The 24,061-nt window shown below is 41.8% G+C and overlaps 1 protein-coding gene across 1 annotated transcript; it reads right to left on the reverse strand.

The window, feature by feature from the left end:
* Positions 1 to 360: 360 nt before the first annotated feature.
* FETUB (fetuin B) lies at positions 361 to 12,122 on the reverse strand. The gene is made up of 7 exons (XM_010959208.3): positions 11,742 to 12,122; positions 11,347 to 11,457; positions 9,947 to 10,034; positions 7,653 to 7,813; positions 6,811 to 6,912; positions 1,656 to 1,748; positions 361 to 766 (listed from the first exon to the last, which is right to left on the reverse strand). Exons 1-7 carry the CDS (start codon positions 11,964 to 11,966, stop codon positions 419 to 421), a joined length of 1,128 nt encoding a protein of 375 aa, XP_010957510.1. The 5' UTR covers positions 11,967 to 12,122; the 3' UTR covers positions 361 to 418.
* Positions 12,123 to 24,061: the final 11,939 nt, after the last annotated feature.

The following is a 24,061-nucleotide window of genomic DNA, read 5'->3' on the forward strand; positions in this document are numbered from 1 at the left end:
GCTCTCCACAGTTGCAGAGCCCAAATCACAATTCTCTGCTGATCCTAAATAAACCCATCTTGGCTGCAGAATCTCCTCAGTCTATTTGTTTCAGGTCAACATCAGAAAGAGGACGACTCTTAAGTAAGGTCATCAGAGAAACTCAGCTAAAAGTAAGTCATTACAAAGAGAGAGGTGGGAGACACATTTATCCATGGCATGAGGCTTTGATGAGCCATGGCGTGAGCAGGGAGGCGGCCCAGTGTACAAGTGAACAGTTTAGTCTAATTTCCACTTCCAGGCAATATGATGAGACCAGCAGGAGTCAAAAAGACACACTTTATTAGCCCTCTCTACATTTGAACTCTTTCTGTCCCCCCTCCCCACCCCCTCTCCCCTCTCGCAGGGCACTGTGTCCCCAGGAATCCTCTACATGTTCTCATGGTGGGAGAATAAGAGGGTTAGCATTTTGAGCTGGTCCTGGGCACTCAGCAGAGCGTTGTTCTTTTGAGGGGAAAGGCAGGACAACCAGCTCCTCCTCCACAGGCTCCAGGAGGAGGAAGGAGACATCTAGCGGTTCTCCCTGGGGATTCGTGGTTAGATCCAGCTGCACAGGGAAGGCCTCAACAGGGCCCTTCCCCTGGGACTGTCCAGAGTCTTCGTCATCCAAGGAGGGGAGGCACAGGATAGCTCCTTCTGACACGGCCTTCTGCCTGGGCTCTTCCTCTTTGGGGAGTTTTGTGGGTCCCTGGTTAGCAGTAGTGTTTTGGCCTCCAGGGGTGGGAACCTGGAATAAGAATGCTTTTGAATGAAGGAATATCCTCCAGGAAAATTCCTGCCATGCTTGGCCCTAGGTTACGCTGTTCTGAGCCTTTCGGCTGGAATTTTCAAAGGGAGACCAGCTAGGAGAATGGGCCTCTGATTAAAGGATGAAAAAGCAAAACAGATACAGGCCAGGGGGAACCAAGACCATTAGAAGCTTGACTGCAAGCCTGACAAATTTCAGAGCTGAACAATGATCCAGAGAAGACAGATGGCTTGTTCGAAGCCCCTAGTGGGCTGTCCTCTCACTCTCAGTGGTGGCAGCAGCAGTCACCTTTAGTGATGGTTTATTCTGCACCAGGCCCTGGGCAATGACCCTCAACCAGGCCCTCTCACCTGCTTCTCACAGGGATCTGAAGGATCTTGGTTGCCATATAGATGAGGCAACCAAGACTCAGAGAGGTAAGAACTTGCCCATGTTCACACAGCTGGTAGGTGGCAGGTGGGACTGGAACCCTGGTGACCTGTCTCAACCATCCTCTCAACTATGCCAGGCTGCCTCAGAGGAAGCGCTCAATAAATACTTCTGGAAAGGGAGTCAGTATTTCCATGGAAACAACTTCTACCTATGATTCAGGGTCAGGGTCTTTGGGACACTGAACTTAATGTCTCAGAGGCCTGCCCCATTCGAGCAACAGGAGCCTTAGTTACTCTGTAGGACTATGTTGTAACTAAAAGAAAGGGTGACAGGTCTTTAATCAGCTACCCTGTGGATGTGGGCTTAGGACAGCCTGAATAAAGTAGTGATCACAGATTTTAGGAAAATAAAGGGAGAGGGTAGTGTAGGGGCAACTAAAATATAAATAATCTGCTCTCTTACTCACAGAAAGACAAACAATTAGATAGAAAAATACCTGTGATTTAAAGAATTCACAAGTCACCCAGACTAACTTTTCTGTGTCGTCGTCTTCATTTCGATTCAGAGAACCTTTGCAGAGACCAACAGGCTAAAGAAAAAGAAAATACAACGTCACATGTGTATTATGGTTATCCGTGATCATAAATGGAAATCAGCATGCCTTCTGCTTACACACACACACAGCCAATCAACACACTTATGCTCCTGCCATGTAATAGACTCTGAGCCAATTCTTTAGACCATCCCTATCAAATAATCACCCAAACTAGGTTAAATTGCCTCCAATGAGAGAAATTCAGCATTTCTTGAGGAACACACTCTTTAAGAAAATTCCTTGAATTGAGCAGAAATCTGTGTCTATAGAACAGACAAAGAAATCTGCGTCTATCTCTTGGTCACACTTCTACCCTTGGGTCAGTTAGCAAACTTGTTTTCATCTCTCATCCAGCAGTGTTTTACGTATGTTCTGCCTGAATTTTTGCTTCTCAGACAAGACCACTCTCAGTTCCTTCAACTTTTATTTATTTGAAAATAAAATAAGTGTGTTTCTTATTGTAAATGTAATAAATAGTTGTTTACAATATAGATAAACAAAAAGAAAATAAGAAGACCTGTAATTGCATGAAATGATTTCCTGACATGATTTGATTTCTTTTCTTCTAATCTTTTTTCCTATACATATCTACTTTACTTCCAGAAAAATATGATTCTACTATACATAATCTCTAATAACTCTCCTTTATCACTTAACAATATATTGTGAAAATCCTTTTATGACATTGAATAGTTTTCTATGATTTTCTTTATAATGGCAACTCAATATCCCTCTGTGTTATTTAACAAGTTCTCTTTTATTAGACACTAGATTGAATGTAATTTATGTTTAAACACTGAAGCTATATCTTTTCATATATCTCTAGTTATTTCCTTAGGATAAATTCCTAGAAGAGAAATTTTAGAGTCATAGAGTATGCACTTCTTCAAGTGTAAATAGGGGGCCAGTGTAGACCAAGAGAAAATCACAACTACAGGTCCAGTTATGTAAAGATTTTAAACTCTTTTCTCTAATCCTCTCCTATTCTTCTTGGAACTTGGAAGAGCCAGAATTAAATAAAAAATTGCAGGAGGGGCACACTATGGGTAGAGATGTAAACTGGTGCAGCTACAACGAAAGCAGCATGGAGGTTCCTCAAAAAACTGAAAAATACGGAATGCTTTACCTAACAACAGCAGAATACACGTTCTTCTCAAGTGTACGTGGAACATTCTCTAAGATATACCTTATATTAAACCATAAAACAAGCTTCAATAAATTTAAAAGAATTGAGATCACATAAAGTACATTCTCCAATCATAATGGGATGAAATTAGAAATGAATAACAGAAGGAAATTGGAATTTTCACAAATATGTGGAAATTAAATAATGTACTCCTAAAAAATCAATTGGTCAAGGAAGAAATCACAAGGAAAATTAGAAAATATTTTGAGATGAATGGAAGCAAAAACAACATGTGTAACTTGTAAGATGCAGCTCAGTCATTGCTCAGAGGGAAATTTTTAAATGTAAATGCTTATGTTAAAACAAAAAATAAAGATTGTAAATCAATAACCTAAACTTCTACCTTAAAAAGCTAGAAAAAGAAGAGTAAACTAAGCCCAAAGCTTGTAAAAGGAATGTGAAAATAAAGAGTAGAGAGGAAATAAATGAACTAGACAATAAAAACAAACAATGAAAATAAATGAAACTGAAAGTTAATTCTTTGAAAAGATCAATAAAATTGACAAAGCTTTAGATAAACTGACCAAGAAAAAAATGACTCAGATTACTATAATTGGAATTAAATAGGGTACACCATTTCTAATCTTTCAGAAATAAAAGTGAGATGCTATGAACAATTGTATGCTGGCAAATTAGATAACTTAGAGGAGATGGACAAATTCCTAGGAAGATACAAACTACCAAGACTTACTCAAGAAGAAATATAAAATCTGAATAAACCTATAACAAGAGATTGAATTATTAATCAAACAAACTTCCCACAAAGAAAAGCCTGGGTGAATTCCATCAAATATTTGAAGAAGAATACCAGTCCTTCACAAACTCTTCCAAAATAAAACAGAAGAGGAGGGAAATTTTCCCAACTCACTCTATAAAGCCAATATTAAACTCATATGAAAATCAGGCAGATACAACACAGGAAAGCAATAGATCGATATCTCTTATAAATATAGATTTAAAAAATTTAAAAAAGAAACCCACTGGCAAGCTGAATTCAGGAACATATAAAAGGAATAATGCACCATGATCAACTGGGATTCATCCCCAAAGTGCAAGACTGTTCGAAAGTATAAAAACCTTTGTTATATACAATGTTGATAGATTAAAGGAGAAAAAAAACTCATGACTATCTCATTAACACAGAAAAAGCATTTGACAAACTCCAACACTGTTTCTTGATTAAAAACATTTGGAAAAACTAGGAATAGAAAGGAACTTTGTCAAGTTTAGATAAAGAGCAGCTATAAAAAACCTACAGTTACCATCATATTAAATTTTGAAATACTGAATGCTTTTCTCCTAAAATCAGGAATACGAGAAGGATATCTGTTCTCCCACCTCTTTTCAACATTATACTGGTAGTATGAGTCAGGGAAATTAGGTTAAGAATTAAAAGTCATGCAGATTGGAAAGGAAGAAATAAAACTCTATTTATAGAACTCATGATCTTGTACACAGAAAATCCTAAGGAATCTACTAGAAAACTATTAGAACTAATAAGTGAGTTCAGCAAGGTTACAGGATACAAAGTCAATAAATAAAAATCAATTGTGTTTCTATATATCAATAATTTAAAAATAAAATTAAGACAAATACATTATATCCGCATCAAAGAGAATAAAACACTTAGGTATACAAAAAAGTTAAAGTCTTGTACACTGAAAACTACAAAACATTGCTGAAAGAAATTAAATAAGTCCTAAACAAATAGAAAGACATCCCATATTCATGGACTGGAAGAATTAATATTTTTAAGATGACAGTGTTTTCCACCTTGGTCTACAGATTCAATGCAATCCCTATCAAATTTCCAACTGTTTTATAAAAATAGAAACTGACAAGCTTATTCTAAAGCTGATTTATTATAAAAATGAAAGACATCCAGAATACCCAAAACAATCTTGAATAAGAAGAGCAAAATAGGATGACCCATACTTCCCAATTCAAAACTTTCTACAAAACTACAGTGTTGGAGATAGTGCAGTACTGATGTAAGAACAGATATGCAGGTCAGTGGAATAAAATTGAGGGTACAGAAATAAACCCTTACATTTACAGTCAATGGATCCCAAAAAGTATGCCAATACAATTAAATAGGGGAAATAACACCCTTTTCAACAAATAGTGCTGGGACAACTGGATAGTCACAAGCAGAAGACTGAAGTTGAATCTCTAGCCTCACACCATATATAAAAACTAACTCAAAAATGGGTCAGAGACCTAAAGCTAAAACTATAAAAGTCTTAGAGGAATAGGTGGGAGTAAATCTTAGTGATCTTGGAACAGGGAATAGATTCCTAGCTATGACACGTAACGCATATTCAACAGAAGAAAAATATATAAATAGGACTTAATCAAAATTAAAAACTTGTACTTCAAAGAACAGCATCAAGAAAATGAACAGACAACTCAGAGGAGAAAATATTTGAAAATCATATATCTGATAAGAGGGTCATATCCAGAACACATAAAAAATTCTTACAATTCAACAATAAAGAGATAAATAATCCAATTTTGAATGAGAAAGGTTTTGAATAGACATTTCTCCAAAGAATACATACAAATGGCCAAAACGCACATTAAAAGATACTTAACATCATTAGCCATGAGAAAAAAAATACAACCAAAATAAGAAACCACTTCACACTCAGTAAGATATCTATAATAAAAATGACAGATAATAATAATAATAAGCAAAAATGTGGAGAAACTGAAACCCTATACATTGCTGATGGGTTTGTGAAACTGATGCAGTCACTTTGGAAAACAGTTTGTAGTCAAAAGGTTAAATGTAGGCTTCTCATATGACCCAGCAATGCCACTCCAAGGTATATACCCAAAAGAAATGAAACCACACGTACACATAAAAACTTTTACATGAATGTTCATGTAACGTAGCACTGTTACTAATATCTCAAATGAGGAAACAACTCAAATATCCATCAACTGATGAATGGAAAACAATACCTGGTATATCCATGTAATGGAATATTATTTGACCATTAAAAGAAATGAAGCACTGATACCTGTTAAACAGAGATAACCGTGGAAAACATTTTGCTAAATGAAAGAAGCCAGACACAAAAGGCCACATAGAGTATGATTCTGTTATATAAAATGTTTTTTTTTTTTTAAAAAAAGGTGAAGTCACAAAGATAGTAAGTAGATTAGTGGTTTCCAGGGGCATAGGTGAGGGGGCAAGGGAATGACTGCTAATGGGTCTGGAGTTTCTTTCTGAGTTGATGAAATATTCTAAAATTAGATACTGGTGATGGTGGCACAGCTCTGTGAATAGACTAGAAGACACTGAGTTGTACACCATAGAAGTCTGAATTTTATGGTGTGTGAATGATATCTTAATAAAGCTGTTATTACAAATAAGTGAATAAGAGGGGAAAAGGCTTCTGGTTGCCTAATTGTGCAACGATACACTGTGCCAACTGATGTTCCTACCAGGTGTGCTTTAGGCGGTTTCAAGGCACCCTCCCCAGTTAGCTACATTCTTTGAGAGAAGGCCTGTTTGACTTTGTCCTTCTTAAAGAGTGGTTCAAGGAGAGCAACACCATGCTGTATTCCCAATGTGACTGGCTTTGTTCAGATTAAAGCGGGACCACCACCAACCACTGAGATTTGTCTATATTTTACAGCCTCTTATGATCATTTTTCTGCGAACGTATCAGATTTCTGATGAAAACTGCACTTACCATCAAATATTATCACATCTGGGCCATCTCTAGTCAGTCACTCCTTAAGGGGAAGAAAATTATCTCGTGCATTACAACACCTCATGTATAATTTATGCTCAAAAAATACACACAGATGGTCTGTGAACACAAATCTTAAATTATGAAGACGTTGATGAGTACTCACCACGGAGTCAGAGGACTGAAGTGCACAGCTGCTGGCCTGGGATATGGTACATGGTGACTCTTTGATTAAATATTCCACAAAGTAGGCAGGGCCAGTCACCCACTAGTAGGAGACAAGAGTTGAGAAATAAAAATCAAACCTTCCCAAGTGGAGAAATGACTCAGGTTTGGCAGCACTGTATTTACAGAGACCATACATTCACAGAGTCACTGTCAACACAGGGGCTAGACTGTTGTGTGTCCCGTAATCCCCGCCATGATCAAACCATGTATTACGATTTTATTATTTAGAAAACATATTCACCATGTCTTTCTTCCCTTCTTAAGGATTTGAATGGGTTCTAAAGACTTTCCCTTGGGTGAGCTTATTTTTCCTCACATAAATTTGTTTTCAGATTAGCTTTTCTCCGTATGAGAGATACCAACATAATTCAAATACAAGTGAGCCGACGTTTCCCCTAACCCATAAAACTCGACATCCACTCCTATACCTAACATGGAACAGAAGTCAACTTGCTAAATGGTCCGTGGTCAACCAGAAAAGAGAATGTGGTAGGAAATCGCGAACCCAGGTGGAACAACCCAAGGAGTCTGTGTGTCCATTTCGCTTCTTGCCTTCAGGGCAATGAAGTAAAATCAAACCATACAGCTCTAGTGGAAATCCCACAGAACGACTCAGAAACTAAAACGTGATTGAATACGCATCACGGCCACCAAAGTAGGGAATGAAGAAAAGGCTCTTGGATTCTAATCAAAAGGAGTGCCTTGGTAATGTCCTCTCAGTCTGAGAAGTGTTAGCAACAGTTTGGAGGCACATTGCTGTAGCCGGGATTGCAGCCTCACCTGACTAGAAGCCTTGGTGATTTTGACGAGAGAATACTTCGAGGTGCTCCTACTGTTGTATTCTGCAAGAGACTCGGTGACAGCTTCCCAGACTCTGGGTTCTGACAAACCAGCGGGGCCAGGGCAGTCGGGACACATTCTGACAATCGCTAATTGAGAAACTGTTGATGCCAAAGTTTAAAAAGCAGGTTTAAAAAGAAAATGCCTTAATGATTTTTAATCCTATAAATCATACGATTACAACAGAGATAGAGATTGAAAGGAAACAAATGCTCAGTGTCAGCAAGAATGGAGTGGCAAAGCATTATCTAGAAAGAAAGTTAGCTTTCTGCAGAGTTTTCTGCAATAAGCATGCATTGCTTCCATAATTAAAAAATAATCAAAGCAATATTTTTTCACCTTACACAAATTTTTTACCCCAGGAATTTTGTTTAAAAATACACAAAATAGTACAGTTGAAATCCTCATTTAACCTTACATCTGGCCTCTGTATCCACCAATTCAACCAACCACAGATGGTGTGATACTGTAGTATGTATTCAGTGAAAAAAATCCACCTCTGAGTGGACCCTTATAGTTCAAACCTGTGTTGTTCAAGGGTCAACTGTACATTGGTATAAAAAAAATTTTCCCAGTTAGCACAATATCTTCCACTACCATTGCCTCTGTGAAGCAGACTGAATTGGGATTTCATTGCTGTCATGTTTCATTTACCTTTTGGTCTCCAACACTTAACATAATGTCTTATGTGTGGTAACCACTTGGTAGATGCCTGCTGAATGGATGAGTGAGTGACTGACATAGGGACGTTGGAGGTACACCCTCTTTGGTTAGAAAATGCAAGTGAGCCATAAAATAAAAATTGGTCAAATCACTGTACCAATGGATAGAATAATCACACTAATAGTACAGCTAAAATGTCTGATTGGGAGGAGCTGGGGTGGGAAGCAAAACTAAGGTAAAAGTCAGACCAGGAAACTTGTCTAGCATGCACATTGCTCTGACCAATTGTGTCTTTATTTGGGTGTTTTGCCGGGGAATTACGTCCACAGCTTGGCACACCCAGCACCATCCCCACATGTTATTTCCTGACCTCTTACAGCTCTGGTACCTATGACTTCCATTTAAGTCCTGATCTATTTTATTAGTTGTGGTTCTCTGATTTATTTTAGGGGAGTCTCATCTTCACAGCCAGGAAACTTTACCTCCATTGTCCTGTCCCTCAAAGGAAACAGCAGCCTTCTTACCACCTAGGGCTTGTTAGAAATGCAGAAACTCAGGCCCCGCTGCAGACCTGGGGAATCAGAACCTGCACTTGAACGAGATCCACCAGGGGACTCACAGGCACATAATAGTTTGATGGGTAGTCATATCCCATTTCCCCACCCCAAGGAGGCTTACTTTTCTTTTCTTTTTTTTTTTTCTTTTAGGGGATTGGATAATTAGGTTATTTATTTATTTTTAATGGAGGTACTGGGGATTGAACCCAGGACCTTGTACATGCTAAGCTCACACTCTACCGCTGAGCTATACCCTCTGCACAAGGATGCTTGCTTTTCAAAGAAGGACCCAGAATAAATGCATGTGCATTTATTCATTTATTCAACAATATTATGGACTCCTTACACTTGATAGGAACTGGGGGAGAGTTGTAGCAGAGAGGAAGGAGGAAAGGATAAAATGTTCTACACGATATAAGATAGAAGACCCCAAATCAAGGCAGTGCATGGTCTGTGTTTCACGTGTGTATAGGGATGTAAAACAGAGGAACACCATTTTTTTGTCTTTTTTTTCCCCCTTGAATAGAGAACACAGTGTTAGAGGCAGCATTGGCAATGGTCTTTAAAGAACAGATATGAGTTCCAAGGGCAGAGGTTATGAGGGGAGGGCATCCTCAGCAAAGAGAGAGGCACAAACATGATGCAGTTATTGGAAAGCGTGACGTGTGTTCAGAAAATAGTGAGACATCCAGTTGAATGGAGTGGAGAGTGGGTGTAGTGAGGGAAATAAGGCAGAAATAGCTAGAAAAGCCTGGGGACAAGTTGTAGAGATTATACAATTTATGTCAGACTAAAACTTTAGGATTTGATGTAGGATACCATGTACAGCGATTGCAGGTTATTTAGAAAGATAAATTGTAGGAAGAGGAGCAGCACAAGTGTTGGATGTATGAAGAACTTGGCTTTGGAAGGAATAGGAAGGATGGGAGAAACCCTAGACACTGTTGCATAGTATAGTTAAATGCTCTTTGTCCATCTAACATTAACGTGAATAAAATCAGAGTGATCTTTTACCTGGGCGAAGAGTACAATTATAAGCAGCTAAATAGAAAATTCTTCTTGCCTCATTAATGTAAAATATTGCTTTGCATTGACCATAAACCTGGAACAAAGAAATACATTTTATGACCTGGTGAAATGGACTATGACTTTTAAAAATACCCTCAAAATGAAACTGGACATTTCATTTTTAAATAATGAGAAAATTAAGGTCAGTCTTGGTGATTTTGGGTAGGGGAAACTGCCAGCTGATCATCCAACAGCTTAACCTTCTCCTGGGACACTGCCAGACTACTTCTGGGCTTCCTCCCTGCTTAGCTGTTACTCTGTGTCACTGAGTTTTAACCATAGCAAGGTGAGCGGAAGTGATGTCAAACCAATTCCAAGTGTAGCCCATAAGTCTCTCCCACATGCTATCTGTCCTCCATGCTATTTATCCTTCTGGAGCTTGATACAGATGAGCATGGTGACCAAGGAAACCATGAGCTGAAGGCAGCAGAGTCTAGGGCCACAATGTAGAAGGAACCGGGGTCTCCAAATCACTCCTGGAGGAAAGCCCCTTACTGATCAGTAATTCCTATTTTGAACTTCACATGAATGAGAAATCAATTTCTATCAAGTTGCAGTCAGTATACAATTTTTAGTATATGTATTACAGCAACCAGTGTCACCTTAACAAATATAATTCATAAGGTAAATAGACTATTTGCTTTTCAAAACCAGGTGGGTGAAGTTTGACACATTTGGTTAAATGATTAGAAAAAGTTATCTTGGTCAAATAGTTTACTTCTAAACACTTATATCACACTCCTGTCACTCATGTCATAAAATTTCAGATCAATCAATGAAAATCATCTCAGGATTGTTGAGAATCAAATGAAAACTGTTATTGTTAAGCCTCTTCTATGGCCATCTTTAAAAGGATCAATTCTGACTCGGCTTAGGTTCTGTGATTCCAGGGAATCCTTCCATGGCACCTCTGAGAGCTCCTGTACCATAAGCCCCTTCCTCTCCCCAGCCTCAAATCTCATATCAGTGTTCATTAAAACAAAACAAAGCAGAATGGAACAAATTTAAAAGCTCTCCTTACATTGCTTCTAAAGTCTTCTGGAGACACACATTCAGAGAGCTACATCTAAGGTATTTTTTTCATAACTTAAAAATTTTTTCAGCGCCTACAGGAGGGCTTGGAGGCTAGGAAACAATTTGGGGACAACTTTTCAATTCTGGTGTCAGGACCCCAAAGCGACCCTGATTAAACTGTTTTGTCTATAGAATCAGGATTACCACGTAGACACCCTGCCCAAGAGATTATAAAGAGGGACATTTGAGGACGGCACATGTTGAACAGTCTTCGTTCTGTAGACAGTGGACACCAGGTTTTCCCCCTTGAGCTCCTGGACACAAGCACTTACCGACAGATGTAAGTACCTCACACTACAGTTCTTCCATGACCTCCGGCTGAGCACGTGGCAGTCCGTCTCCAACACGTCCAGTGTGTAATAGAACAGGCTTCCCAGGTCACCCTGTAGGAAGGGGTGGAGAAATGCACAGCCCCCGTGAAGCAGAAACCGCTAAAGACTGGCCAAAACACTCTGTTTTAAGGTCAAGCCAAAGGCTATGATGTTTGTGAAGATTTCTTATAAATGGTGGGACACTCAGGTTTCAGAGAGGATTAACATCAGCACCTGTTTCTGATAACAATAAGAGCGTGTAGCATCCTGGCAGAAGAGAGCCATGAGTATTCAGCGTCCCGTGGCCGCCCCCACAGCTTGGACAAACACCTGCCCCAGACGGGACTGTCACTTGCCTGTCTGTGTTCACGGACATCGCTCACTCGGTTGAGGCTCAGCACATAGCCGTCCTTTCGGTTCCTGTTGATGTCCTGCAGGACGAAGTTCGCGACTTCCAGCACATACGAGCTGTTGCAGCTGTGGGAGAGGAGAGGCGAGGGGCTGGGGGCTTGCTGGGTTGGAGGTGCAGCCCGGCAGCACACAACCAGGGCGCAGAGCACCAGGGGTAGGAGGAGACCCATTCTGCGGGGAGCAAGTCCCAGGGGCGGTCAGTGGTCAGTACGTGGAGCTGCAGGGACCGAGCTGCTTATAAGGCTCTGAAAGGTCAATTTGAGCAGTTTTATAATCGCAGTCTGAATGGGTGACCAGGATTTGAAAGACAATATCCTATTTCATACCCTTGAATTCTAAGTGTGGATTTCCCTGGGTCAGTACTTTGGACAGGATTTGCCAATATTTAACCTCAGACCCCTGAGCAATCTCATACTCACGTGTACATGTAAGCAAATTTAACTTTCCTAATCTTTTCCCAAGAAATCAGAAAAAACACTCGGGCCAAGGCTTCTAGGAGGTCATGTTTGGATTCTGGTTTGTGTCCCGGGCTCCAGCTGAATCAGAATATGCAGGCTGTCACGTTCTTTCATCCTCCCCAAGCACCTTGCCTCCAGCTGACATCCTCGGCCACACTCTGATCCATCTCGGGTTGGTACCCAGAATCTCATGGGTGCTGATGGTGCTCAGGGAGTTCCGACTCCCTGCCTGACCACCCAGGTTAACTATTCTTGTTAGATCAGAAAAAGGGGTGAGAAGGTATAGCTCAAGTGGTAGAGCGCATGCTTAGCATGGATGAGGTCCTAGGTTCAATCCCTAGTACCTCCATAAAAAACTAACTAAATAAACATAATTACCCACCCCCGCAAAAAAAAAAAAAAGGAAAAAGGCTCTAACCCCACCCCAATCAGACTAGAAAGGGTTTTATTTAGCCTCATTTAGGTTTTTAAAACAAAGAGTTCATTTACATTTTAAAAAAGAATGAATGTATATCAATAATTCTCGTATCACACTCCAATTCTACCCTTTTTTTCTGTGGAGTTGCCTGGAAGCAAACTTATTAAGAGACTAAAATCTAACACTGTCGTTAAGAGATAGATAATGACTGGAAGGTGAGCTGGGATACAGGAAAACACTAACTGAGACTTGCTTTTCTCTTTTAGCTTCTGCTTGGAGTTCTACTTGGAAGTTACTACCAACTGAAAGTGTACAAAGCACAACTGTCTTTTCAAAATTTTTATTTAAAGAACACATACACAGCAGGGTGGGGGTATAGCTCAGAAGTAGAGCAATTGCTTAGCATGTGCAAGGTCCTGCGTTCAATCCCCAGTACCTCCATTAAAAAAATAGTAAATAACTAAATAAATAAAAAAACACACACACATCAGAGATAGTTTGTCACAAGAAAAAAGAGCCAGCACTGGTGGGAAGCGTCTAGATTAGGGCATCACAGAAGGTATTTCATAGAAACCCAGTCTGTGAGATGGCTCCCCACGCGTCTCTCCACCCAGCCCCACCCCCCACTTCCCACCCTGGTCCTCTGTGTTCTGTGCTCGAATAAGTTTAGGACCTGCTGCAAAGAAAACAAGAAAAAGACATAGAGGCGACATGAAGCAAATGTGGCAGCATCCCGGGAATTGCTGAATCTGTGTGGAGCATGTGGAGTTTCATAGGGCCGTTCTCTACTTTTGTGTGCCCTTGAAAACTTTTATAGTGAAAAAATTTTAGAAAAAAGACAAGTTTTTCATCCATTTTCCCTCTTCACACTTCAGCATGCCTCACTAAAACATAAGTAGCAGCATTTTAAGAACATGATCATTGGCGAAATTAGGGAAGATATTTCCTAATGTTGCTCCTCATTGGAAACAATGCCTAACGCTTATCTCTAAGGAGCTGGGATCATTAGTTTGTAAATCAAGCCTTGAAAATTGATTATTTGCTTGCAGAAATTAGGGGCTGTATATTATTAATCTAATTAGTCTTATTAACCCTTGACTCCAGAGAGCCTAACAGCGTCCCTGGCATTGTGGAACTGTTCAGTAAGTGCCCGTGGAGTTTCAAGTAACTACCATGATTATACCTATAACAGCAGCTACCACCGGGTGCCACGTGTGGGCTGAGCCCTCCATGTACAGAATCTCCTATGAGGCAGGCGCTGTGATTAGCCCATTTTACAGATCTGGCTACTGAGGCTTACTTTGGTTAACTGACTTTCCAAGTTCATTCAATTGGTAATTAAAAGAGTTACACTTAGGCTACTGCAATGTTTGCTCTGATGAAAAGGATTCTCAACTAGAAGCTTTCTGCAACATTAGGAAAATGGGTCTCAAAACCAGAAATGGGTATGGAAACTAGATGTCAAATTCTGGGGTACAATAAAAATTTACTTACAGCCAGCGAGTGCACAAACAGTCCCAGGGCTCGGATGAGGAACAGGAAAAGGTTGAGAGGATGAAGGAGGCAGAACAGGAAAGGGGGCACCAACAGGGGAGACAGCCTGAGGCCCGAGCCAGTGCATTAGATGTGCACACATTTAGGCCATCACTGCAATGGAAAGGAGAGACAGGACTCAAACAGGTTAAAAGAGGATTAAACTCTGACCAAAGAGGAAAGCAACTTTGACTCAGATGTCCTGGTCCAGCCCTTAGCTGTGTGACCATGGGTGAGTGGCACAAGCCTTCTAAAGCCCAGGTTCCTCAACAGTGAAACCGGGTATCGAACCAGGGGATTGTTGAGAGCCATCAGCTCCGCCGTGAAGGACCACAGCCCGTCTCTTTACCTGACATGGTTCCCTTTTCCAGGAGAGATCGCTCCTGGGATCCGATAAGATGGAACTTGTTTACCATGGCCCAGGGATCTCGGTTTCCATCCAGTTTCAAACAACCTGAGCCCAGCTTCCTTCTACATTGTGGAGTGTGTCGGCAGGGGGAAGAGGTCCGTCTTTGGAGTCAGACAGACCTTGGTTTAAATTCCATTTCTGCCGTTTCCTCCATAGAGGGCCTGAGACCGTGGGCGTGTGCTGTAACATTTAGTTTCCTTGCCCCTAAGACAACAGCACCCCTAGAGGTCTGTACGTGCACGCGCTCGCACACACACAGAGTTGTACCCACTTGTACAAAGAGGGGAACATATTTCGTCTTTCTCCAGAGCCCCACCCCAGGGACACTTATGTTTGGTCCCCATCACATGTGTGGATGATTTTAGGATCAACACAGAGACTGAGTTTCAGCACAGGAGTGAAAAACAAAGCTGTGGAGACATCAGCCCGGGTTTGAATCCCGGCTCTGGTGTAGGGTCATCATCTAACCCAGTGCTTTCCAGAAAAACATACTACAAGTCCCATGTTTCAATTTTCTAAGTAGCCACATTTAGAAAGCTAAAAAGAAACATGAGATTTATTTTAATGCTTTACTTAACCCCATAGATTCAACATACGATCGTTTCAATCTGTAATTAAGAAAACCTTACGAGATCGTTTTTGCTCTTTGTTTCACACCGCAGCTCACCTCACTTAAGGTGCTCAACTATTGCCGGTGGCCACCTGACTAGATGGCACAGGCTCCTTCCTCCCTGTCCAAGGAAGGTGGCAGGAGCTGCCGTTTCTCGAGGTCTCGGTGAGGACTGGTCCAGGGGAAGCTCCTGCAAGATGCTTGGCACAGCCCTGGTGCAAAGGACACGCGGGACAACGTCTGCTGTCAGCTGTGACGGTTCCTGTGGTCCTCACCTTGTCTTACACAGCGCAGACCCCGTGCTGCTCTGCTGCCCTTTCCCCAGCCCTCCTGAATGGAATCACCACCAGGTGGGCCAGCTGAGGAGAAACAGAGCTGATCATTCCTGAGCCAGGAGGGGGCAGCTCAGCCTCCTGACAATGGTGTGATTCGGGGCAGGCATTTAGGATTGTTGATTTTAGACTAGGAGAGGCCACTGGGTGAGGTATTGTTTGCCGCAGCTGGGAGAGGCACAGGGCAGGGGGTTCCGGGGATTAGGCCTCTGGGGGGTTAGAAGTACCAAGTCTTGACCCAGGAGGGCAGGTTGTGACTCAGGAAAAGTGCAGCAGCCCCAGCTCCAAAATGTCAGGTTGGCGCTGCCCTCATTAAAGATGATCTCTGCAGCTGGCTGGTCTGTTTCTCTCCTCTTTTTTCCTTCTGTCATCTCCTCTTCCTTCCACAAATACTGAATGAACATTTACTCCATTGGCTATCAAGGCCTGGCATTATACATACTAAATAACACTGACGCGTTCTCCGTGCGTGCCCAGCCCTGTGCTAAACGTGCTGTGCTCCTCCTCTCACTTAAGGTCCACGACCAACCCACTGCTGGAGGTACCATTATTATTCCCCTTATTCAAATGAGGACAACTGAGGAACAGAGAGGTTAAGCAGCTTGGCCCTGGTCTTTCAGTGTGGTTGTACATCTGCCAGTATAGCTTCAGAGAGGAAGGCACAGTTCTTCTCCTCAGCGGAGGGGGTGGGGGAACTAGCCCTGCTGGGGCAGTCAAGAAAGGCTTCCCAGAGGAGGTGACATTCTGGCTGGGGCCTGAAGGATGAATAGGAGTATGTCTGATGGGCTAAGTAGAGAGGGTGTCCAAGGAAGTGGGACAGGAGCAGTAAAAGTAAAGAATGTGAATTATGTAGTTTATCTTCTATGTTCTTCCCAACCTTTCAGCTGCCTCCTCTATAACTGAATGGTATTTGTTGCTCCCAACCCACCCAGTGGCCTCAGGCCACCTGTTGGCAGTTTGTCTCCCAAAGTCCCCTACCTTTGGAACCTCTCTCTCCCCCTTACTTTTCTCATCCACATTTAGGCAATGTATGACAAAATTCAGAAGGTTTAGAGCTCATCTTTTAGTATCAAAATATTCTTGGGGCAAATCAGCCTTACAAGATCAACAGTGTGATTTCCCCCAAGAACCCCTATATAGTGTTGTGGCCAAGAGCACAGACTCTGGGCTCAAACCTGCTTGAGTGCAATCCCGGCTCTACCACTCGTCCACTGTGTGGCCATTGATAAACTGAGACCACAGTTAACCCAAAAGATGGATGTGAGGGTCAAGTGGGATCCCACACACAAATAAAGTACCTGGCACATAGCTGGCCCTTAGCACTTCACCAAAGAGACTCTAAAAGATAGGAAGGGGCCCTAAGGGAAGGCAGGTGGGATCTCCAAACCCACATCTCATGCTCACCATCGTGAAGAAGGTTGGAGGCAGCAGTGCTGGTTTATAAAGAGATGTCAGGGATGTCCCAACTTTGCAGGGCGCACTCTCAGGCCTTTCTGAGCACCCTGGGTCACTCAGGCTAACTCACATGGACCCTATACACAAGCAACTGATGTATAAACCAGATGCGTATGGTTAATCTACACAGGAGAGGGATGCCTCCCTGGCCGTCTCCCCAGCAGGCTGGACAAACACTGCCAAGTCCTTCCTCTCTGATCATCCTTTTATATCCTGCAAACAGACTGTATTGTCACTTGAGAATGCCAGGCAACAATACACATGGCTGAGCTGCAGTCTTTGTTAGCTGCTTTCCAGTGCTGGGCATACACCCTGGTTCCCAAATTAGAGGTGCAGTCCTAGGCAGAAGGCTAAAGTTTAATTAGGGACAGCCTCTTTCTGAGGAGCTGCCATCATCTTGCTCAGACCTGGACTCTTCCCAAGCTGCCTTGCCAACACCTTTACAAGCCAAACGGGAGGACACAGCCTCCCGTTGTGCCGATGGCTTCCTTCACCAGAGGTGCTGGTTTCACTCCCAGTGGGTGGATATATTGCTGAATTCCACCGTGACCAGTACTGCCCACTCCCTGACCAGGGAAGGGAAGGGGATTCACACTACCACATGCCAGCACTGCTGAGTGTGAGGTGCTTACACTCAGTCCTCATAAAGCCTTGTTGGAAGGTATCTTCACCCCCATTTGATGACTGGGGCACTCCAAAGCTTGTGTCCTTTCCAATACTGCGGGTGTGGTAACATTGGCCAAATTAACAGAACCAGAACTTGATTTCATGACTCATTCTCACGGAGAGGCTGCCACTCTGACACATTTTCCTTCAGTAGATGCTCGGCTATGATTTAGTTGCTTCTTTTCTGGGTTTGGTCTGCATGTTGGAGGTTGAGGCGATTTTGATGAAGAAATAAAAGGATAAGGGTTGGAAGGTGGGGGAAGTAAGTGATGGTGGTCAAAGGGTACAAACTTCTGGTTATAGGATGAGTAAGTTGTAAGGCTCTAATGCACAGCATGGCAACTATTAGTTACCCGTGCTGTGTTTATACCTGCAAGTTGCTAAGAAAGTAGATCTTAAATGTTCTTACCACACACACAAAAGGGAAAAAATGGTAAGATGTGAGGTGATGGATGTGTTAACTGACCTCATTGTGGTAATCATTTTGCAATATATGCATATATCAAACCATCATTTTATACACCTTAAATGTACACAATGTTTTATGTCAATTATATCACAATAAAGCTGGAAAGAAGAAAAAGATATGGGACTGTCAATGTTGAGTCGAGCAAGGAGGAGGTGTGTTCAATGGGAGGTCTCACCAAATCCTATTGAAGGGAGGCATATTAGTCATTAAAGACAATTCTAAAGATTAATGAGACAAAAACATATTACTCAAAATTGCTAGTACTATTTTTGGAATATTCCTTTTTGTAAAGTTTTGACTTCTGGAATCCTGTTCATGTTTTCCCTAGGCAAAACAATAAAATTAATTCAATAAAGATAGAGGGGAGGAACTAAAATTGAATACAAACCAAAACAAATGAGTCTGTGTTTCAAATAAATACCACAGTGAAAGAGAAAAAAAGAGAACTAACTCAAGTAAATTTGAATCTTTTTTTTTCTTTAATCTTCTATTTATTTATTTATATTGGTTGGGAGGTAGTTAGGTTTATTTGTCTGTTTATTTTTTTTAATGGAGGTACTAGAGATCAAACCCAAGACACTGTGCATGCTAAACATGTGCTCTACCACTGAGCTATACCCACCCTTCTCGGGTAACTTTTGAATGCAATTCTTTGATGATATATTATCAGTCTAAAGAAAAAAGAAATGCAAACAAATTTCGAACTCTCTTTAGTAGGTTTGTTTTTCCGGAGTGGAAAGGGTGTTGCAATTCCTGAAATGATTTTTCTGAGCAAATGATACTGCTGTTCTGCTCTTGGGAAACCCGGGTTCTCACTGGGTAAGTCAGCGAGAATGGGGGAAGACAAGGAAAATGCTCTGAGTCTGGGCTGGTACTAGAGGTGACAGAATAAATTCATAACTTTACGTAGGTAGCACAAGTGAGAGTGGAACCATATGAAAGTATTCTTCTTTCTCAGTTTGTCCACTGCAAAGGCCCAGAAGAAGGGCACTTGGGAACCAGGAGCCTAGCCAGCGCTCAGGTCTTTGTTTCTAAATCCTGTTCCCCATAAAAAGCAAGCAAAGCTCCTTGAAGAAGTGACTGATTCCAGAGAAAGAAAAAGTACAAGATGGTCTTGTGCCAAAAAGGAAGCAAGCCCTGAAAGAATGTTAAGTTCACATAAAAAGGAACCACCTAAAGGAAATCCATTGCCAAATCTGGGACAACCTAAGCATCAAAATGAATAATAATAGGAGTGAATTACAATGTATTGAATAAAATCATGACCCATGAGTCCTTACTGGTACTAAGGAAGAAGGTAAAACTTTTGTTTACAATAAAATGCCAATTACTAAACATAGATGAAATGACACAGTTTGAAAATCAACATTGAAGCAGGAAGGGTATAGCTAAGTGGTAGAGCACATGCCTAGCATGCACAGGGTCCTGGGTTCAATCCCCAGTGCCACCATTAAAATAAGTAAATAAATAAATAAACCTAATTACTGCCACACCAACATAAATAAATGAAGATGAAAATGTTAAAAAGAAAATCAAAATTGTAATACAATCATTGTAATAACTAGTTGAGGCTAGAATCATCAATCTATATTAGAACTGTGGAGTGAGAATTTTATATGGAACATACAGATTCAAAGTATCTCCTCAAAGGCTACTTATTAAGTATTAACTACTTATTAATTATAAATGGGGAAACTATAGTTATACAAGCAGAGAAACCTGGAAGGCACCACCTTAAACCAAATAATCAAAATTAACATCACCAACCCCGGGACAGACATACCACGTGTTTCCTGATGGGATGCACTGAGCACATGGCATTCCTGGGGCGTGTGGGGGAGCATAACCTAAATCTAATCACAAGGAAAGATGAGACACACTCAGGTTGAAAGGCATTCAAAAGGCATTCTACAGAACAACTAGCTTGTACTCTTCCAAAATGGCAGCTCATGAAAGACAAAGGCTGAAGAACTGTTCTAGACTAAAGGAGGTTAAAAAGACTTAATGACTAACTACAGTGTGTGATTCCAGTTTGATTCTGGATTGAATCTCAGGATAAGGAGGAACGACTGATCTAAAAAACACCATTGGGACAGTTAGCAAATTTTGCATATGGAATGTAAATTTTATAATAGTATATGTATTAAATTTTCTCAATTTGATAGCTATACTGCTGTGATTATGTAAGAAAATGTGCTTGTTCTTAGGAAATAGACCTGAAATATTTAGGGATAAAAAGAAAAGTGATGATCTCTGTAACTTATTCTCAAATGATTCAGAAAAAAAAATGTTTATGTGAATATGTGTGTGTGTGTGTGTGTGTGTGTGTGTGTGTGTGTGGAAAGAGAAAGAGAAAGACACAGAGACAGAATGTGACAAAAAGTCAACTATCGGTTAATCTGGACAGAGTCCATGAAAGTTCTTTGTACTACCATAATGCAGTAATTTTGAAGATAATCAAAATTAAAAGTTACAAATACTATAAAGATTAAAATTTGCTACTTTTATAAAAACCAGATAATGATTAAGAAGCAGGAAGTTTTTAAAAAATTCTTATTTTCTATTGAATTGTAGTCAATTTACAATGTTAGTTTCAGGTGTACAGCAAAGCAGTTCAGTTATACCTATACATACATACATATATAGTTTTTTCAGTCTTTTCCATTATGGCTCATCACAAGCAATTGAATATAGTTCCCAAGAAGCAGAAAATTATTAATAACATTATTTACCGTAAATGCTGAAATGCTATGGACTGAATATGTCCCCCCAAAATCAATATGTTGAAGACCCAATCCCCAATGTGATAGTATTTGGAGGTGAGGCCTGCGGGAGGTAATTGGGTTTGGATGATATCATGGGATGGAGCCCTCATGATGAAACTGGTGCCCTTATGAGAGGAAAAGACCAGAGCTCTTTCTATCCATCATGTGAGGACACAGCAGGAAGGCAACCGTCTACAGCCAGGAAGCGTCCTCATCAAGAACCCAGCCAGGCTGGCACCCTGACTTTGAACTTCTAGCCAAGGACTTAGAACTTCCAGAACTGTGAGAAATAAATTCCTGTGGTTTAAGCCACTCAGTCTATGGTATTTGTTATAGCAGCCCAAGTTGACTATGTGCCAAATAACAGGAATCCTTAAATGTAAAGTCACCTCTCAATGAGAAGATTTAAGTTTGGGGCCAAATGCTTATAGCTTGAGGCGTTTCTAACAACATAGATTCCAAAAGTGCCAATTCACACTCCCAGTAGATTGTCTGAGTGCATGTGTTCGTTTTTCTATTAAGTGACCCACCACACAGGTGATCCCCACACCAGTTCTGGAACCCTGCGTCAGTGAGGCCTGATGCGGTGCTTGTGCGGAACCAGTCTTCATCTCTGAGCCTTCCTGTCTTCCGTTACTCTTGATAATCTCTGCCTCATACTCTTCAGATCCTAAATCTCCAAGGAGGGAACACTTCAGCAGGACTGAACCCAGGACTGAATCACTGGTTGATTTCCTTAGTTCGCCCATTCATCCAACATGCAGGGCTCTGTGACGGGCCTCAGCCAGCAGCTGACAGGGGACATGGGCGGAGCAGGGCCAGAAATGGCTGCAGAGGCGGGATTTGGGGAGAGTGTGAGGAAGGAGCACCATGAAAGAGATGTACTGAGAGGAGGTGTCGGTTTGAGGGAAAGATAGGAAAGAGATAAGGAGCTTAATTTTGGAATAAGTATTGGGTTTAACATACTGGCAGGGTACCCAGGTGGTGTTTACCAGATAGCACTTGTTCAGTAACTGTTTGCCAAGCATGTGAGAGAGGCCAGGGCTGGAAGGTAGCCTCTCAGAGTTGACAGTAGGAGACCCGAGGATGGATAAGGCCACCAGGGCTGAGCTCAGGGACAGAGTCCAGGACAGAATTAATAGACTAGCTCTATTGGGATTGTAGAGATGGACTGTCAGAATTCCACTACATTTCTGTAATTTTCTACAGGGAAACACTCATTCCTTTATAAGATGGACTCTGTCCTTTATAAGGTGGCATCTCATCTTTCTCATAGAAGTTGGCAGCATTTACTCTCCCAGGGCCAGGGAGCCCAAGAGCACGGGGAATAAAAGTAAAGCTATGAAGCTGGCATTTGCTTTATTCAGTTGGTGCTATTACAAGAGCCCTCCCACACCAATCACTAATCCCACACTAAGGAAACTGAGGAAACAACCCACAGCGGGATTCAGGCCTTGGGTGGGGGGGGAGTGTCCAACAGACGGAGGGGTTGGGGGGATCGAGGGGTGGGGGGGATGTTTCAGTTTGGTTCAAACAGCTTTAGAAGATGGTTGTTGGCTTTCCGTTCGTCATCCTCCTGCTGAGCATCTCTATATATCAGATACTAAATAGCAGGGAGACTGAGATATGAACTAGACAGAGTTCCAACTCAAAAAGTACAGAGAGCCTAGAGGAGAAGGGATGTTCGTAAGGAGAAGATACAATATGGTGTGTATGTCTGTGTGTGTGTGTGACCAGTGATCCTCTGGTCACAACATTTTTATCAACTGATCAATAATAATACATAACCCTGTTTTATATGTTTCTGTTCAAAAACATATCTTATTTAATATTTACTGTTACTTCGGTAACATTGAATTTACCAGACACAGTAACTTATACCTGAACGAAGCTGGTCTCACACATGCATTTTCAGCCTCCTTGTTCACTTCAGCACCATGCCTGGGGGCCATTTTAAACAGCGAAATCACCGACAAAACCCACAAAATTGTGAAAAACGCGGCACTAAATAAACTGCAAAAAATACACTTGTTTACAGCATCAGAGCGGAAACTAGAAGCGGGGTGCCGCCATGTTTGACTTCAGCTGGGAACGCAAGCGGCTGCCTCCCGGGACTCTACTTTCCCAGCACTCTGTGCGTGGCTCTGCTGAAGTAACAGGAGTGTAGATTGGGGATTAGTAATGAGTAGCAGCAAGTAGGTGAACTCACAAATACGGAATCCGCAGATAATGCAGACTGACACACACACACACACACACACACACACACACACACACACACACACACACACACACACACACACACACACACACACACACACACACACACACACACACACACACCCTGGATGCTATGGGAGCACAGAGGAGAGGCTGGTAGCCCTGTCCGAGTTGCACAGCAGACAAGGATGAGGATTATGTCCTCTAGGAGGTAACCCCTCAATTATGCCTGTTGCTGGTAATACCACCTAATTGCCAGCTGAACTGAGCAGCTCCTGTTGATGCTATAAGAGGGAGGGGAAATGGGGAGAAAGAAAGGGGAGAAGAGACCAGGGAAGAGGGATGAGGATACCAGGATGGGTTAGCAGGGAAGGAGGGAAGATTGAAAACTCCTGCCCTAAATCTGGAGGGAGTGGGTGATCTTTTTACATTTTCTGCCTCTTCCCCATTGCGTCAGTATCTTCTTCGTAGGAAATGAACAGAGAACGTTTCTGAAGTCATTTTCTTTGTTTCTAAATTGTGAGAATTACCTTTCCACTTTTTAGTGTTCAAAAATTTTGTTAAATGTCCTTCACTTTCAAAACACAGTTGAGAAGTCCTGGGAGGCTCTGAGCAGTGTCTTCAGCAGTACTGGGTGCAAGTTCTCAGGCCCCAGGTCCTCAAAGCACACAGAGGAAATACAGGCTGTTAGGGATTCCTGGGTGGAGACAATGGTCTGCAGCACTCAGCGCTTATTTTTGGGAAATAAGTGAAGAATAAGTAAGCTTTGAGGAATGTCCCTTTAAGAAAGAGTTGATCTTGCACCCCCTGAGCCAGGCTAAAGGACCCTCAGCTGAGCTGGGCAGAGACGTCTGTGTTTCTGTCAGAGGAGAAAAACGTGCCAGCCATTTGCCACTCTGTCAGAGAAAACGTTAACTTGTCCTTCACTCC

The sequence above is a fragment of the Camelus bactrianus genome, chromosome 1 (genome assembly GCF_048773025.1).
Source record: "Camelus bactrianus isolate YW-2024 breed Bactrian camel chromosome 1, ASM4877302v1, whole genome shotgun sequence".
Lineage (NCBI taxonomy): Eukaryota > Metazoa > Chordata > Mammalia > Artiodactyla > Camelidae > Camelus > Camelus bactrianus.

Coding starts and splice junctions, on each gene's coding strand:
- FETUB (XM_010959208.3), bottom strand. CDS start 11,966: ATGGGTCTCCTCCTACCCCTGGTGCTCTGCGCCCTGGTTGTGTGCTGC. Junction 11,458..11,741: donor ATGTCCGTGAACACAGACAG/GCAAGTGACAGT, acceptor CCCTTCCTACAG/GGTGACCTGGGAAGCCTGTT. Junction 6,913..7,652: donor TCACCAAGGCTTCTAGTCAG/GTGAGGCTGCAA, acceptor GTCTCCTACTAG/TGGGTGACTGGCCCTGCCTA.